General features: G+C 38.4%; 1 protein-coding gene across 1 annotated transcript; it reads left to right on the forward strand.

The window, feature by feature from the left end:
- Window positions 1-2,487: 2,487 nt before the first annotated feature.
- chrm4a (cholinergic receptor, muscarinic 4a) lies at window positions 2,488-17,894 on the forward strand. Its single transcript, XM_044344266.1, has 6 exons — window positions 2,488-3,077; window positions 4,120-4,274; window positions 6,165-6,366; window positions 6,502-6,588; window positions 8,788-9,057; window positions 17,649-17,894. Exons 1-6 carry the CDS (start codon window positions 2,529-2,531, stop codon window positions 17,892-17,894), a joined length of 1,509 nt encoding a protein of 502 aa, XP_044200201.1. The 5' UTR covers window positions 2,488-2,528.
- Window positions 17,895-19,373: the final 1,479 nt, after the last annotated feature.

Genomic DNA, 19,373 nt, shown 5'->3' on the forward strand with positions numbered 1-19,373 from the left:
TTTGTGTATCAGAACTTTGTTTTTTCTTCTTTCCTCTCCCATTAATCATCTTAAGACCCCTCAGAATTATCTTGTGACCCTTTGGAGGGGCCCAACCCCTAGGCAGGGAACCACTGGACTAAACCTAGCTGACTCTATATAAAGTAGTTGAAACTAGCTACACCTCCAGCAGCTACAACAGTAACATGCTGCTCTAACACTGATGCTTTAGTATTAATAATCTAATGATGTCGTATACAATAGTATATCAGTCAGGGGGACCGAACCACTACTTTTACTACAATACTTTAACTACATCAAGCTGATAATACTTATGTACTTTTACTTAAGTAGGATTTTTTCATGCAGGACTTGTGCTTGTAATGGAGTATTTTTACATCACTGTATTGGTACTTTTACTTATATAAAGAATCTGAATATTTCTTCGACCACTGGTCCGCAGCTGCCCTGAAAGAAGGTGATTTGTTTTAAGCAGGTGCTTATGCACCTGTGACAGCTGATTAAGAGCCTGTTGATTAGGTCTGGCTCAGAAGCTGAGGGCCTGAAGTGAAACCATCACTCTTAAGTGAACATATTCGCTCTGTAAATGCACCAAAATTACTTGATTTGTACCATAGACTGGAGGGATGGTACTATAAGACTAATGACCTCAGAATCTCTAAGGAACAGCTTCTCTGTTGAGTGAGTGTTGAGTTGAATCTTATTTTATACCGAGTTAGCAAAGCTGAAGTCATCAGCACAAATACATGAATCATGATTAGGAACTTCAGTCAGGCTTATCCAGAGGTACAAACTCCAGCATCCTCAGAGAAAAACATTTTCACACATTATAAATTTACATTATCACATACCATCATATTGCACTAAATCAAAGAGTGATTGGTGTATTGTTCATGATGATTGAAGAAATAACCAATGATTGTTCATAATATGCTCATTTACCTTGAGTAATATTTAGCAGTTGCAAACACAGCATCCCCCCCACCAATATTTTAACAAATATTTAACTGTCTGATTTTGCTTACCCTCTAAATTTATTGTCCACTGTCCACAAATTTAAAGCACATTTTCAGGGTTGGTGGTTCGATTCCAGTCCCCTTCTTACGAGTGTGTGTGTGTGTGCGTGTGTGTGTGTGTGTGTGTGTGTGTTTGTGTCAATGTATGTGCATAAATGTTAAGGATTGTATAGCAAGTTGCATTGCTCTCAGGTTGGATGTACTTTATACATGCAGTCAATATGAGTAGTTGACTTGCTGCTGTGATTAAAACAACACCTATTAAGAACTTGCTTCAGTGAGCTCACAGTGCAAATAGACAAATAGACAAAAATAAATACAGAGAGGACAATCACTTAAGAATAACATGTACCTCAAAGTGCCAAATGTTAACCCTTCGAGTGACAAACAGAATGTGTTTATTTTGAACCACTCAGACTTTAGAATAGTCCCAGCACACATTTCCTTAGAGGGGAGATGCTGGGTGAGAATAATCTCTAATGATTTTCAGGGCCTTTTGGTAAAACCGAACTTCAGAAATTGAAGTGTTTCCAGATGCAGTCCTAACTCTAATACATTCAACACAGCCAACTCAAGTGCAATGTATTATTATGGAAATGTTGAAAATGTACAGAGTTGATATTTGGTGTCTAAGCTCTGACCTCATCACAGCAGGGAGTGATGATAATAACGTGGGAAGATACAGTAGTCTCAGATCCTACATGTGGATGCAGGAGAAGGTGGGGCTTGTGAAATACTGTTAACAGCAGGCGCAGAGCTTTCAGATAGGTGTGAGCAGAGTACACAGCAAGAATGCTAGGTGTGTTGGATATACAGTATGTTGCAGTGAAAAGAGTATATTATGTGAGTGTAGTGACAGACTTTAGTTGACTGTCTGAATGTGCAGGCTTCACGTCAATCTCTTCAGCTGTACTCAGGCTACCAAACCAAACTATAACAGAGAAAGTTTACCATAACAGAACACAACCCAGTTTACCACAGCTCATGCGTAAAACTGAATCATAGTTTCCCTCCAGTTTTAACATTTTGGAAACATTGCTTTTTCACTTAAGATTACACTGCCAACAGATTTAAACTCTTTCACATGTTCAACTGGTAGTTTTCCACCATCCATTGTCCCAAAGTTTATCAACATTTCTTTAATTTCTATTTTTCCCAATGTTAAAATGAAGATTATTTTCACTGTACCGGATTAGGCACTTCCTTTGTAGATGTCTTTTTGTTGGTTCCTGTTACTAACCCAACCACTTTATTGCCATTAGCAAATGACTTATGTGTTTTAACCAATTTCTCTCTTTTCTACAAGAAGTCAATTGCCCGGTTTTACAAATTTCCCCTTTTAGTTGTTTCACAGTTAGAATTACATTACAGTACATCAACCATAATCATTACTGCTATTGCACACCCCATATTTCTCTTTGTCTTTCTCCTTATCTCTCTCTCTCTTTCTTTCTTCTTTTAGGCTCCTCAGTCAACCAGTCAGCTGACCTGTTCTCCAATGCCTCATGCAACATGTCCACCAATGACTCAACATCATGCTCTCTAGTGGATGATGGAGTAGGGACAGGAAGTCCATATAAGACCCTGGAGATGTTTTTTATTGCCTTGGTTACTGGATCTCTGAGCTTTGTGACTGTCACAGGAAATATTTTAGTCATGCTGTCCATCAAAGTAAACCGCCACCTACAAACTGTCAATAACTATTTCTTATTTTCATTAGCATGTGCTGACTTGATCATCGGTGTTTTCAGCATGAATTTGTACACTGTTTACATCATTGTTGGCTACTGGCCACTGGGGCCGGTGATCTGTGACTTGTGGCTGGCTTTAGATTATGTTGTCTCAAATGCCTCAGTGATGAATTTATTGATCATCAGTTTTGATCGCTATTTCTGTGTGACCAAACCTCTCACATATCCAACAAGAAGGACAACTAAGATGGCTGGGTTAATGATTGCAGCAGCATGGATCCTGTCGTTCATCCTTTGGGCTCCTGCCATCTTGTTCTGGCAGTTCATCGTTGGACAGCGAACAGTGCCACCTGGAGAGTGTTACATACAGGTACAGTTTACTGAGCAGATATAGGCAAATTACAGCGGAGAAAAAGGAAAAAACAATGTAAATATATACATTGTCTGCCAAATTACTTAATAAATTGACCCTTCTCACTTCTGCATTAATAAAATTTAAAAGGTATGAAAGTGTAGTTTGAAACTGGCTGCGTTGATGTGGGACAATATTATCTCAACTCAAGGTCACCTTGCTAGCTTTTTGCTGCTTTCAAGTAGGGGTGGGTCCTTTGTCCACTAAAATGCAATGTGAAACATAAGTAGAAGTTAAGGTAACTGGCCTTGATGAAGGTCACTGTCTAAATTAGAGGAAAAATCAGAGTGAAGTGTGGGAGAGTACACAGCTTTTTGATAAATAAAAAGAACTGTATTACATAGGAAGCATCTTCAGTTTTGTGCCTGCATGAGAATAATGGAATGAAAGTGTAATTTACTGACCAATACCACTGGTTAAATGGTTTTTGTAAAAATAGGGGTTGTGAACTGGTACTGGTTCATTTTGTGTTGACTACTGGTCTGCAAATCTCCTCTTTTCCCCCCAAAAGTCATCCCCTACCAGTGTGAGCAATAAGTGATAACGTTATTGCTCCTCCCGATTACACACCTCTGATCACCCACAAAAACAACATTTTGGAATAGACAAGGAACACCCTCCTTGATTATTAGTTGTGAAAGATTAGTTGTGAAGAAACAACATTATTTCTCTTTATAATATATGGTTTTAGACAACAATAGCCCCTCTCTGTCCCTCACTTCCTGAAGCTGTCCATGGATCTGACACGTCTTTTATGACAAAACAGAGAGACCTCCCCTGAACCCACAGTTCAATTTGAACACTGTTCAAAAATTTCCAGTTGGAGCAATGCAATGGCAACAAAAAGAAAGATTGTAAGTTTTATAAAGACAGGATTAATTTCAGGTGTGTTGTACTGGATTATACTTGTAAAACTGGCCACTTAGTGGATGTGTAAGCATTCTCTATTGATTAGGGAAGGGCTATTTGCTTGTCTACTAAACTTTCTTTCTTTCTACAGTTCCTATCTAACCCTGCGGTGACGTTTGGGACAGCTATAGCAGCGTTCTATCTTCCGGTCATTATTATGACAGTCCTGTATATCCATATTTCCCTGGCGTCCAGGAGCAGGGTCTCCAAACACAAACCAGACAAGAAAGAGAAGAAGGGAATAAAGTAAGGAATAAAATAAAAAATAAATAAATAAATTGAAATCTCACATGCACTGACCTTTTCAAGCATTTGTGTTAAGAAAGGCTTCTGTTACTTATGAAATGTCTAATTTGAAATTCTGTTTTTCATATAGTCTCCTTTCTTTGTCTTCATATGCATGATTCAAACCTTTTCATTGTAGCATATTTTCATTGAAAGCTATTTGTGTCTTTTCCGTCTCCAGTTTCCAAGTCAATCAAGTTCCTTTTGATTGACATGATCGTGAAATTACATCTTATTGTGCTTAACCAGAACCCTCAAATACGTTTAAACCGTTATTTCACCCAAAAATCTGCTGAAAGATGTTTGTAAAAGGTTTTATTGTCTCCACTGAAAGGAAAAACAACTGCACTGAGCCTGAATTTGGTTAGTTACAATGGATTCCAATGGATTTTCACTGCAGAAGACAGTATCACAATACACATAGAAACTTCTCAAACCAATGTTACATCATATTCCACTTCATGGTATCTATTTAAATGTCTCTAACACACTCAGTTTACCCATAAAATGGCTAAATCTTCAAAGCTCTTAAGCGCAACTTGAAAGTATAGATATATTGGATAAACCACGGTTGCTTGATAAACCATAAATACACAATTATAATAACAATATTAATGTATTTTAAAAGTAAATATTTATTTATATACTGTGTGTTTCTATGTCTACAGTATCTTGAGCACTATATTTGGTGATATGCACCTGATAAGAGCAGAGTTGTCTGGGCTTCTCTGGATGGATGTGCAGATATTTTCCAACATTTTGTAAATCTTTTGCAGTTTGCTACTAACATTGAATTAGTTATATCAGCACTTAGATTAAACTTTAAAACATCCAGAGCTGTATTGGAATAAAAGAGTTAACAAGGTAGTCAGAATAAATCAAAACCAGCACCAGATGCATGTTACTAAGGCTATTAACATAAATTAATCATACGTACAATTTGTTGCACAATATGTGTCCAATTAATGATTCATATCCATTTGTGGATTTTATAATGTGCACATCTGATTGTCAAGTCAAGTCAAGTCAATTTTATTTATATAGGACCAAATCACAGCAGAAGTTATCTCGGGGCACTTTTCACATAGAGCAGGTCTAGACCGTAATTTACAGAGACCCAACATTCCCCCATGAGCAAGCACTTGGCGACAGCAGCAAGGAAAAACTTCCCTTTGATGGGAAGAGACCTCAAGCAGAACCAGGCTCTAGGTGGGCAGGCATCTGCTTTGACTGGTTGGGTTGAGAGAAAGAGGGAGGAGGATCGGGGAGAGAGAGACACAGAAGCACAACAACAACAACATTAACAACAATATTAATAATAGAAATATGACCAATAATAATGGCAGGTGTGGGTGTCAAGCAGGACAGGTCATCCAGGTCTTAATGTCCTTAAAGCATGCTTGGAGTTAAATTAACTGATTGGTTTTATCTGGCTTCACTGATAAATATAATTGGGTATCATCTGCATAACAATGAAAATTTATGGAGTTTTTCCTAATAATATTGCCTAAAGGAAGCATATGTAAAGTTGAATAGTATTGGTCCAAGTACAGAACCCTGTGGAACTCCATGTCTAACTTTTGCGTGCATGGAGGATTCATTGTTAATGTGTACAAATTGAAATTGATCTGATAAATAGGACTTAAACCAGCTTAATGCAGTTCCTTTAATGGCAATTAAATGTTCCAGTCTCTGTAATAGGATGGGATGGTCAATGGTGTCAAATGCAGCATTAATATCTAACAAGACAAGTAAGAGAGAAGTTCTTTGTCCGATGCAATTAGGTCATTTGTATTTTTAATGGTGTAAGCACTCTTAAAAAAATAATGGTCATTCCAATTATTTTCCCAGAACTCCCAGCTTGATCAAAAGTCACCTGCTAAAGCAGAACAATAACAATGAGACCAGCCCTCAGGCCAGTCCCCGCTCCACTCCCAAACTCAGCCTGGACTCAACTACCACTGCACTGGAGGCTGTGAAGAATGGCAGAGTGGAAGAACCAAACCCAGTTCAGCGACAGCCTCCAGCACAGCCCAGTCCAGGACTCACACAGGTACTCATTTGTACATTATTAACATCACTGCTTACGTCTGCCCATCACACTCTGTTTAGCATTGAGACAAGACAGCCCCACAGTTTCAATGTCCACTGCTAATCAAACTATCTATCTATCTATCTATCTATCTAGGAGGAAAAAGAGAGCTCCAATGATTCGTCCACAGCTTTTATTCCCCCCACAGAACCAAAGAAGATCAACAATGAGGTGATGTCTGAGGTTGGTGTTTGAAAGTTAGACAACTTTTTGGACTTATGCCTGGGAGCCTAGAGCTGCTAAAGTTTACATTATCTTTTTTCAATCCTGTAATCTCAAGTTACTTATCTGGTTTTCTCAGGATAACCAAGTCATTTTCTTCTGATATGAGGTCAATTATTGTTCTAAAACCAAAAGTGTTTTCCCACAAAATAACAGGATAAAATTGTTTTTACAAAAACATCAATCAGAATCAGCTTAATTGGCCAAGTATGTTGGACACACAAGATTTCTAGTGGCTCTTAATGTACTCACATACAAATGCAAACATACAGAGGACATAGTTAAAATAAGTATAGTAGGCTAACAGAGATAAGCAGATATAAACATACAGCTATTATGTTTATGAGAAAATGAGATAATTATTTAATAACTACTGAATATTGTTATTTTAAGAAGATATTTCCATCAGGTAAACATACACAGTTTCTGTGATGTACAGTAAAGCTGATTGCTAAACAGCTGATGTCAGTTCAGGAAGATCCCATTATGAATCAGTGTAGTGAAAAAAAGTTAATTTCTCACCAGAGACAAGGTGCTGCTGCACTGCGCCTAATACACAGAGTATGTGTTATCACACCACACCTAGGGAGCAACATGGAAACAAGGTGGGATTGGGGAGAACTGGATCATAGGGTGTGTCAATAAAGCTTTTGTCAAAACTGTTACTGGCCGTTATGGTCTGACCAGACTGACACAGCTGCATTCTGAATTGGGTTTATATATGCCAGGACTGTGTGCAGGGATTCAGACAAGGCTGTGTGCTTTTTGTCGACTGTTCAGAGCTTTGTCGGCAAGTTTAAGAATGAAGAGGTCATCTTCCTGTGTTAAAGCCAGAAAAATGTGACAAATGTGAAAAGTTGGCGCAGCTGTACAAGTTGTTGCAAGTCGACTTACCAAAACAAGGTATGTCACTCGCTACTGATTGGTTAGGGTAAAACAAAATAAAGTAACTCACTCTCAATCAGAAATCAGATAACATGGAGACAATGTCAAGCTAAATAATGAAGCAATCTGTCAGATTTCCATGCTAGGATCATTGTAATTTTATATAAATTTGCACATAACTGCACAGGAAACAAAAACATGGTGACTACCAGACTTACAAAGTCTGAATTTAACTTAAAAAGAGACATGATTTTAGCTTTTTATTTTACATTATATGCTATTGTAGCAAGTCTAGCTGCTACCGTGAGTTCCCTCAGCATACAACACCAACACGACAGATCAATCACAGAGAACTCCTTTCATTCTCCACTGCATGCACACATTTTAACATAACTACTTATCATAAAGCGACCATGCACCTGTGGTTGCCTGACTTCTTCTGGCACGTGCAGTCAGGTCTCTGTAATCACTCAGTCTCACAAAATATTAGTTTTGGGCGTCGCCAAACAATATCTGTCTGTCTGCCTCTGTGATGTGCAGCAGTCATCTGAGGTCCTGCAGGCTTCTGCATTTGAAAGGGAGAGTACAATTAGTCAACAAGCACCAGCTGTGCCAATCAACTCACCTGACACTGCTCACCTGAGCCATCTCCACACCTCTCTCTCCTGCAGCTGAACACCAACCACGCCCACCTCCACAGCTATATTTTCGCTCGCAACTTTGCAAGTCCTGGACTGGACTTACAGTTCACCCTCAGAAGACACTGGTCTGGACTCTCTGCCCCATTAAACTGTCAGTGTGTTATTGTAGGAGAGTATAGCCGGTGTGATTGGCTGCTTGCCACTCGTCCTTCACCAAGTGGCAATGTACAGCATGATTATCTAGTTTCCCAAAGCCAAGAGCCATGAAAATGCCCGATGTCATCAACAGCATCACTGAAATATATTCGGTGAAACTTTCATCAATACATTTTGTGATAAACATTTATGTTATCATGGGAATATAATAAGAATATAACAAATATAACAAGAATACCTAACTTTGTTAACTTGAGATAACAGGATTAAAGTAAATTACAGCAACTATGACCTCTCAGCTTTTGTACATATGCACCTTTTAGGGCCAGCCAAATATTAACTCACAAGACAAGTGTATAAGACAGCTTGTGGCACAAAATGACTGAATTCAAATCCCTGACTTGTCGGACTTCATGTACCTTTTACAACAGGCCATGTTGGCTGTAAAAGTTCCAAACAAAACTCTGTTTTTTTCCAGGCAGCAAAAAATCCAAACCCAGTTGAAGAGACAGCAGCCAATCCTTCAGTGTCCAAGATCAACCCTTCCTCGAAGTGGTCCAAGATAAAGATTGTAACAAAGCAGGCCGGTGATGAATGCATCACAGCTATAGAGATTGTCCCACCTGTGGAGGGAGCCGAGAGGCGCTCAATCCCAATCAGCCGCCCCAGGACTGTGGCAAGAAAGTTTGCAAGCATTGCTAGAAGCCAAGTGAAGAGGAAAAGACAGATGGCCGCCAGAGAAAAGAAAGTATGTTTTTTTCTTACTTAAATATTTATTGGCAAGAAATTTGCAACATTAAAAAATAACAGTAACAAAAAACTGTTAAGGGAAATACATTCACATGCAGTCCTGTTGAAGGATTCATTTGTAGCTCTGTTTCAATGTCACCATTTTGAGTGTCCAATTTCCCTGTTTTCTTCCAGTTGTGCTTTTTGTAGTTTCAATATATGTGTCAGTTTTTCCAGTAACAAGCCACTGGTCCTTTCCCGGTGGAGCTATTTTCCCCCCAAATTCTCATATACTCCTTTTTACTTGCTATTAATAGTATTTTAACCAATTATCTGTTGCTTTCCATCACACTTCCTTCAGAGAAGTTACTGATATAAAGTACCATACAACTCATAGTGACCTATACCATTTCCCAAAACCATGTGACTGATCTACTTCAAATGATCACAATCCCTCCAACATATCTGATGTCTCTGTAACTGCTTACCTTTAACCCTGGGTGAAACAGATAAAGGAATCAGAATTTTCCAGGAAAATTCTCTTCATGTCCATGAATTGGTGGATGGGTGGTATATCTTTCAGTCATCAAAAGATAAAAAACTCAACTCAAGAATCAGATAATATTCATGTAACACAACACAGACATGAATGAATAAGTGATAGACAGCATGCTGAAGGACAGATGTACATTAAACAATTACAGGTTTGACTGGTAGTGAAAGAACACAGATGGGCAGGGGTAGCCTAAAGGTTAGAGAAGCAAGCTTGTGACTGGAGGGTCGACAGTTCAATCCCCAGACCAGCAGGATAAATCTAGTTGAGGAAAGTGGAAAAGCAAAGCTGAGGAACTTAGCTGCCCTTGAGCAAGGCCCTTAACCCAAAACTTCTCCAGTGGAGCTGCTCAGTAGCCAACAGATCAGACTGTGGTTGTATGAGCAGCTTTGAGGTGTGAATGTGTGTAACCATGTGAATGTGATCAGGGTGCTCCTGCAAAAGAGAGGCTTCCTCTCAGTAAAACTTCCCTCCATAAAAAAAGGTAAAAAACAGAGGTATTATGAATATAAGGTAGTATGATATGAAGTTTGTGTCAATCCATCCAGTAGATATTGATATATTTAAGTGAAGAGGAAATGTCAGTGGATCACCAACATTATTTATCATCTTCTGGGTACCATTATACCAAATTTCTCGGAAATCCATTAGTTAATCTAGTTGTGAGACATTTCACAAAAAATGCAAATGTGAACCTCATGGTGGTGCTAGAGAAAAGGTCAGGGGATCACCAAAGTAGTCAGATTCATTGTCAGAGAATCATGTATGATCATGTATGAATGTATAAAATTTTTGCAAATCCAAGTAGATTTTAGATATTTCACATAATAAGTGAAAACTTTGTCCTGCTGGTTGCACTAGAAGAAAGCCAGGGGATTACCAAAGTTATTGGACTTTATCCTTAGGGCACAATGTATATCTGTGCCAAAGTTCATGGCAATGCATCTAATAGTTGAGATATTTCAGTCTGTATCAAGGCAGTGGACTGAGTGACCAGCCCACATTCCCATCCCTAGATATTACTACATGTATGGCTAAAAATGTTTTATACTAAGAAGCCTCATCAACAGGCAGAGCATTAGGATGTGTTCAGACCAAAAGTGAAGCAAATTTTTGCCCTCATCATTCATGCAAACTGTGTTTGACACACCGTTTGTGTTTATTCGCCCCAAACAGCCAATGTACCAGCACCAACATAGCTGTGGGAGTGTGCCTGTGTGTTGGTTTGTGTTCAGCCTCTGACTGAACTAAGAACTCACCAGAAAATGGTTATTTCTGCTATTTTCCTCCAGTCACTTTCCTTTTACCTCTTGTCTCTGTATGTTTATGAAGCAAGGCATCATTTCCTGATAATGATCGATCTTAGAAGAGTGCTTCCCAAACGCTCTTAAATTTTACACGTTTCCAAACACAGTACTTAAGAGTGAGTGCACACGCACACTGTTAGAGCGTCTTAATGTTTGTGCTGTCCATGGTGCTGAAGGTTTTGCTGAATACATTTTAGAGTCAGAACAGATAATGGGCCCTATTTTCCCAAAATAGGGCACAGGCACAGATCCAAGTCTTAATGTGTGGGTGTGGCCAACACATTTTTGCAATTTTCCTGACCAGTGAGCTTCAGTAATGACCGATCACATGAGCTCCTCTCATCCCCTTCAAACACTGCAACAGGTAAAACGAGGGAGAGAAGCTGAGTGAGAAAGAGAAATGAGTCTCTGTGAAGCCCCTGACATTCCAAATTACAACTTCAAGACACACCAAACATTAATATACATCAATCAGAATATGCTGACAATGGTAGAATGAAAATAAAGCTGATGTGTTCTCACGTGTGCTGTGTCTGATAGCAGACTGGTGCTGGGGCTTATTTTGTGCAAACAATTAATATAGGATAATTAATAAACTTAAATTTGCAGTTCTACTCCTCTGCTGCATATCTGATCTGAAAGTCCTCATTTATGCTTTCAAGTACATATAATATCTTGGAAGTAATATATATATATATATTACTTCCAAGATATTATATGTACTTGAAAGCATAAATGAATATATATATATATATATATATATATATATATATATATATATATATATATATATGACCTACATAAGCAAACGAGACCATCAGCAAGATTGGCTGTATCTATATAGTTATTCTAAATGCCTGCCACCAGGTCATATTCCCCGCGAAATCAGACAGAACAATTTACAGCATGCAGAAAGTAAGAGTCTATGTTTACATTAGATGACAAAGTCATTACTAGGAAGAAAGGAGGACATTTCTCCTCATTTGATAACATTAAAAGTAAAGTTAGACTTGTTATATAGGCTTCCTGACTCATTTAAAAAAAAGAGAGAGAGTGCTGAGCTGAGAACACCAGAGTGAGAGAGACAGTGCAGTGGTGCTCTCGCTTCCAAAAACAAATGCATGAGCTAACCAAGATCTTTACGACGCAAGGCGGTGGCACTCATGGGAAATGCAGTCTTCATTCCAGGAAAACACTACCACTTTTGTCCACAGGGGCCTCTAAAATCAAAACAAAATGAAAGTTCCTTGTTGTAACTTTAAATAAACAGATACGATATAGATAAGTTCTAACACTGGTCCATCGAACTATTTAAATGATGAATGAAGGTAACCATGCTGTGCCGGCTGTGTGTAAAGTGAAAAACAGGATTTTGTTTAAACCTGTTTTAAAATGTTTTCACGAACATGTTTTATTTTTTCATGGCATATAGAATGCTTATGTATACCTACTCCGTTTAGGGAGGAGTGCGCAGGAAACAGGACCTCTGGTTGTCTATAGAATCAAATACTGGTCATAAATATTTTGAGCTTGTGAAATGGTTTGTGAATGTGTAATAAAGTTTTGCAGCTGTAGAAATATTTTGTGCATGTGTAATTAAAATTTGTGCAGGAATTTTTGCAGCAGTGAGGTTTCACAAAGTCTGAGACGGACAGAGAAATTTCCTACCTTTGTGTGTAACAATGAAGTCACATGAGAGACGGACATAGAAATTTCCTACCTTTGTATGGGACAATGAAGTTACAACTACAAACTGCTAGTTACGGCCATAAACTGTAAAAAAAAATACGGACGTAGTCACCGTGATGTGCCATTTTGAAGCCTTGAGTGTAGCAATTTGACCTTCGCTATCATGGATTTGGCTGTTGCCATGTTTGATTTTTGGAGCCACAGGTCACCATATTTGGATGAGAGGATGGAGGACCTGCTCACGCATGTGCAGTGCAAATCAGGCAGCGATGCAAATCGGGCAGAGCAGACCATAGTGTTAGCTGCTAGCTTGGTTAGCATGGTGCATTTACAATCTATGTTTAGCAGTGATAATGCTAGTGTCAATGCTAATTTTTGCTAATGAAAAATAGGCCTAAAACCGTTAAAACAAAATGTACTCACCAGAAAATGTGATCATCTGACTCTTTGGTGGGTCTTTTATTACAACCAAACACTGAACAAGACTTTTTTTAGGCGACCAAAATGTTACAATTAACTTTAGTGAACTGAAAACACACTGTGAAATAGCAACGTTGTCGCCATGGTAGCAACTTGTCAATCACTGCGTAGCCACGCCCTAAAGCATAGACTTCCATGCAATCAGACTTCTTTTTGCAGCCAGTGGAGCCAGTGACACTTCCGCATTGGCTTCATTTTTCAGCCCCGGAGGTTGCCACTTGGTTACGGCTATAAAATTTTGACCCTGTTTTTATGTCTGAATCCGATTGGTCAAATGTAGAGTCAATCTGTCTAATCAGAGGGCAGATGGTTGCATTGCGTTCATCTCCCTGCAGGTCTTGAAAGATGGACGACGGTGCAGCTCTCCCACAATCCAGGTAGGTTTAATTGTAATTGAGGGTGCTATAGATAAAGGTGAACATTTAATGTGTTGTGTATTTAGCTCGTAGTTAGTTCACTGTTATTGTAAGGCAACACGGTAACACAGTTGTCCAAATGCATATTTTCAAGTTCAGGAAAGCTGCTTTATGTACCCAGAATAGAATAGTAAAGTAGCTTTCTGTTAGCAAATGTCTGCTAGCATTACCAAAATAGCAGCATCAATTCTGGCAATTAACTTTTCAAGCTGAAGGCAAAGCAATCACTTGGCTGTATTACATACTGTTTCTCTGCTTTAGCATGTTTGATTAAATAATGTAAGCATTGCTAGGCTAACCATTAAAACATACTTCTGAGAAAAATTGCCCTGAGCTAGTTGTATCTCCAGATGGATCAGCAGTTGACATTATTGTGTGACTATGATGTGTTGAGCTGCCATTGATGAAGTTTTATTTCTAACATCTTTTTAATATATCCAGTCTTCCCTTGTGTCAATAAATTAAAAAAAATCACTTTGTGTGTAGTTGCTAAATATATGAGTAAGAAGCAGCGCTGTATTAGTGGAAATATCTGCAGCTTTGTATGACCTAATAATAACACCCATTTGCTAGTAGACATGAGCTGTCATTCTCATATTTCAGATGCTGAGGGAGGCCAAAGACTACAGCTCCATCCCAAAAGTTCAGAGGGCCATGGTAATAAAATGAGTGTTATCAGGGCCTAGGATGCCACAGCTTTGATCCAGATGGCCAGATGATCCACATCAGCCTGGTTTGCAGTCTGCTGTACCAGCCTTGACCACTCAGGAGCCATTGTAGAGACACAGATCAGTAGGAGGCATGACAATGTATGAATATGTATCACTGACTCCACTGCTGTGCAAGAGTTGATTGTTACACTTGAATCATACACACAAAATATGAATATTGTTCACCCAGTTATCTGTTTGGCATGAGTGTCAGTTGTGGTCAAACTGTCAGTGCTGCTTTCTGAAAACAGAAAAGTAACAGAGTATTTCAAAACAATAGAGGCTACATCTGTGTATCATTAATGTTTCCAAACAGTAACTTTTCTGTTTTTTTTCTATTGGCATGTAACGATTCAATATGTGGATTCTTTGAGATTTTTAATTGTATTTTTTCCAGAGGCCACAGACACAGAGGCTTGCCCCTGCATCAGATGAATACCACCTGTGAAGTATCCACAGTCACCACATCAAACTACATATCTGCCATATTAAATTACCTCTATATAGCTATTCATTTATATTTGTGATTTGTAATCCAGCCTTCTGTATATATTTATTCTTGAGCCAAATAAATTCTTACAATTCAAAAAAGTCATAATTCATTTTGTTTAGTCTCTTAAAGACTTCTTGTTACAATTAACTGTTAATTGATTTGTCCATGCCATTACTCTAAATGAAAGTGAGGGTCTAGTAAAAATAGTTTATGGTACAATGATGTAACAAACATGTATTTGTTCAGAAACAATTCAATGCAGTCACTTTATTGTAAAAGCAACAACAGCACAATAAATATTAAATAGCAAGTAAAATGTACCTATTTACAGTAAAAAGTACCTCAGACTATTTTCAGTTGAAAAACTGGAAGCTAAATCCTCATACAGATAAAACTTCTTTTTGTGACACTCTAGATATCAGATTCTCCAAAAACAGCAATTTGGGAAAAAGAGTGTTTGACTACACTGCCATCCAAATACTGTCTGTTATCATCCTGTGTCTGGCAGGTTTGCTGTTACCTGGGTGTCATTCTTGAGCCTCTTTGCAACACTCCTGGAATATGTGTGCCTCCATATGCAGCAGCATCGGAATTGTCTCTAGTCATTGGTTGTAGCATTTCCTCTTTACAGCTGTCAGTATTTCCCTGCATTTCTGACCAACACACTGTGCAGGATCCTCAGCAGCAGGATCATCAACACCCTCTGCATCGTTTTCCACAGCCTCTGCTATGCTCCTGTCAACTGCTCACACTTCCACCGGACCGTTGACTTGTAGAAGCACCCACAGGGATGAATTCACCATCAGCTCTACCTGTGCCAAGAAACAGAATAAGATTAAAATGCAAACCAATCACAGCGCATAATATATAATCTTCCTGCTAATTTACTCGCTTATTGTTACCATCAACCTTACCTAAGCTAATAGCTAATGCTAACTTTATCTTAGTAAGCAAGCCAATATAAACCTGATACTATCTTCACATCTACAACAAAGCTTCTGTAATCCCACAGCAGCTAGACTGTCATAAATCCACAAAATTGTAAATACTAAGGAGTGTGCTAGTGTTCATGTCTAACTATGTGTAATTACGGTACATGTCTCCACTCTTAGTTTGTCTTCAGCTTGAAAAGTATTAATGCTAGCGGACATGTGCTAACCAAAAGCTACATTACCGTTCTATTCCGGGTACATAAAGCAGCCTTCCTGAACTTGAAAATATGCATTTAGACAACTGAGTTGCCTTACAATAACAGTGAACTAAATACAAGCTCAATACACAACACATTAAATGTTCACCATTATTTTCTACAGCATTCTCAAGTACAATTAAACCCACCTCGGTTGCGGGAAAGCTTGCACCATCATCCATCTTTCAAGACCTTTCAAGACCTTTCAAGACATAAAAACAGGGTCAAAATTCATACTCATAACTTGCAGTTTGTAGTTGTAACTTCAGTGTGTTGCATACACAGGTAGGAAATTTCTGTGTCTCTCAGACTTTGTAAAACTTCACTGTTGAAAAAATTCCTGCACCAATTTTAATTACACATACACAAAATATTTTTACAGCTACAATTTTTTTTTTTACACTTGCAAATTATATCTGCACACACAAACCTTTTTCACACTTGCACAAAATATTTCTACAGCTGCAAAACTTAATTACACATTCACGAACCATTTCACAATCTTGTGCAGCATTATATACAATGCAGGCCTGGCAAAAAATAAAAATAAAAAATAAAAAAAATGAAGAAAAATAATACTTGCAAAAAATAAATAAATAAAATAATAACTAAATGTAAAAACTGCACTAGGCAGTGCCTCTTTAACTCTTGGGTTATCCCACAGGAGATTAACACCTGGCCACAAAATATCCAAACATTACGATTGAATTACAAAACATATTAAAACACAGTTTAGGCAAATATTTATTCAAAAGGCAATTAAAATAGCATTGCAGTTTTGTGCAGTTTTGGCAGTTCATTCTAAACAGAGGAGCACAAATACAGCAGAGGAGAAATAGGTGACCAACAATTGGCTTTCATTGCTAAACTCTTTAAACAATAAATAGAGATGTTTAGTACAAATACTAGTCCCTGGGTCTTATTTAAAAATACTTTTTGTGTGCTTTGTTACACTATGACCCACAATATAAAAAATATTAACACTTTGTCAGCAGGACTCCAAATATTAACAAACAGAAGTAATGATGACAATGTAAAATCATGCTATGCGAACACTACAACACAGACACCTCCATGCCAGTTTGATTTAATTATTAATGGAAGTGGCTATGCAGCGTTTGTGTGTGCAAGTGTTCATTTTGCTATATAGGGCACGGGCTACCACCATGACAGATGGTTCTTATGTTTCATGAATATATACATCATCGATTTTGAATGTCTTTCTGAAATTTTTTGTCATAAGGAAAAAGAAACTACATAGAGTACATAGAAACTGCAAACAGAGCATCAGGAAAAATGGCGTTTCAAACAGTTGAGATAAATACATTATAGGTATAGCCAAATATCCTTTTCTTTGATGTTACCAAAAATCACTAGTGTGATCATTGCTGTCTGGATGATGGGGAGAGGAATGAGAGGAAGACTATGGTGATATAAATCAGGCAATGAATGCTCAACACATGGTTGGTTTGGTGCAAATCAATAATTGTTCAATCGATTTATTGTAGGTTAGTCAATTTTAATGTAACTTAAAGAGATGAAAGAAATTAACAAAAACAAACAAAAATAAAAATGTCAAAACTCACAATCATTGCAACCAACAATCCATCAGGTCTGCTTTTATTTTTGTCAGGGTTATGTCATTGTTGCATGGTTACTTTTCAAATCAGCCTGTAATACAACCATAATAGAAAAGAACAACAGAGTTGGTTTTACTTTGTTCTGGTGTCTCTTGTTCATTTCACTCTTCTTTCCTGTCTCTCCTCTCTATAGGTGACCAAGACTATCTTTGCCATCTTGCTGGCTTTCATCATTACATGGACGCCATATAACGTCATGGTGTTGATCTCAACTTTCTGCCAGTCGTGTGTCCCTGACACTGTGTGGGCTATTGGCTACTGGCTGTGTTATGTCAACTCTACTATCAACCCAGCTTGTTATGCCCTGTGCAACGCTACATTCAAAAAGACTTTCAAGAACCTGCTGCTGTGCCAGTATAAAAATATAGGTACAAGATGAGATGGAAAGAGAAGACTGAGGGTGGGATGGATGGGGAAGGGGTATACTACTGCAAGAATGGGGGGACAGAGGAAAAGAGAGAGGAAGTGTCATTAAAAGTTGAGTGAAAGATGGTCGAAGGAGCTGAAGAAGAAGGATGGAGGAATTTAGTTAAGGGGTTCCTTTGAGGAGGGCTGTCTGCAGGGGATGAGGAGATAACAGTTCTTTGTCCTGCAAATGAATGCCAGTCATCCCAGTTGGTACATATAGAGTGAAATGTGAGTGAAAAAACAGGGAGTCCTTAACCTGCCCAGCTTCCCTTAAGATGGAATAAATCACACACTGAGTGGAAACATGGTTTCATGCACACAGGGAAAAGTCTGCAGTGGCAGAACAGGGATTGATATGAGCAGAAATGATAGCAGTGGATGTAGAGGGAGGGGAAAATAGAGGAAAAACAGCAGATGAATGCAGGTATGAATTGACTGATATATTTGAATTATAGTACTAATGACAGTGTATAATACTGAGGGACAATACTGCAGCATGCATGGCTGAGGGAGTGGTCTGGCCGTGTAGATGGATGGATGGATGGAAGGGGTGGTTCAAAGGGGCACATGAAGGAATTGATTGCGATTTGTGTTTTGGATGATCAAATGACTGTTATCTAAAGCAGCAGACAGACTGGGGGGCTGACTAATGATGGTTTTATGGTGGCCACTAACAAATTTTACAGGCAGGATAAAAAGGTTTCTGTCTCTTGCTAGGGTAAATCTGACCACATAGATTAATAATAGACCACATTATCTTCAAATAGCTCTAACACTGCACCCTCATCACTCAAGTGGAAGGCTACTAGTTTAAGATGTAAATGGGCTAATATCGCCTACTTGGTGGGTGCATAAAATGTTTACCATGGCTGTGTCACAGCCATAAGAACCATAAGAACCAAAGCTGTAGCCATGGTTACAGCTGTAATCATAGCTATAGTCTGTTGCAATCACAGCAATGATAGCAGCCAATCATAACACAGTGTAGGGAACTGGGTTAACTCACGTCTGCACACTTGTGATGCAGTCAGGCAACTGTAACTAATACATAACATTATATCATAATGTATCCATGCTATATGCTACTGTGGGAGCTCTGCCTTCCTTTGGTGATCAGAAGAAATGCATTAAGTATTGTGAGGTAAAAACTAGGTAAAAATAATTCTGAAAATGACCACCTCAACCTGTTAGAAGCAAAGTAGAAATGACTTAGAGCTTGTGAGTGTGATTGATAACCCAGATTATGTAATTGGTTCTAATTGCTAATGGGAGGAAACACTATAAACAGGAGAAGGGATTCAGTGACTGGAGAGAAGGTAAAGGGAGCAGGAGACTGACAAACAATTGATATGGTGGAGGGTAGCAGCAGGACAATAAGAAAATAAAAGTATTTTAGATAGCATACCACACAGCAGCCATTCAGCAGCCATAGAGGCCATTTGAGGTCTTC

This window comes from Thunnus albacares, chromosome 24 (genome assembly GCF_914725855.1).
Source record: "Thunnus albacares chromosome 24, fThuAlb1.1, whole genome shotgun sequence".
In the NCBI taxonomy this organism is placed as follows: Eukaryota; Metazoa; Chordata; class Actinopteri; order Scombriformes; family Scombridae; genus Thunnus; species Thunnus albacares.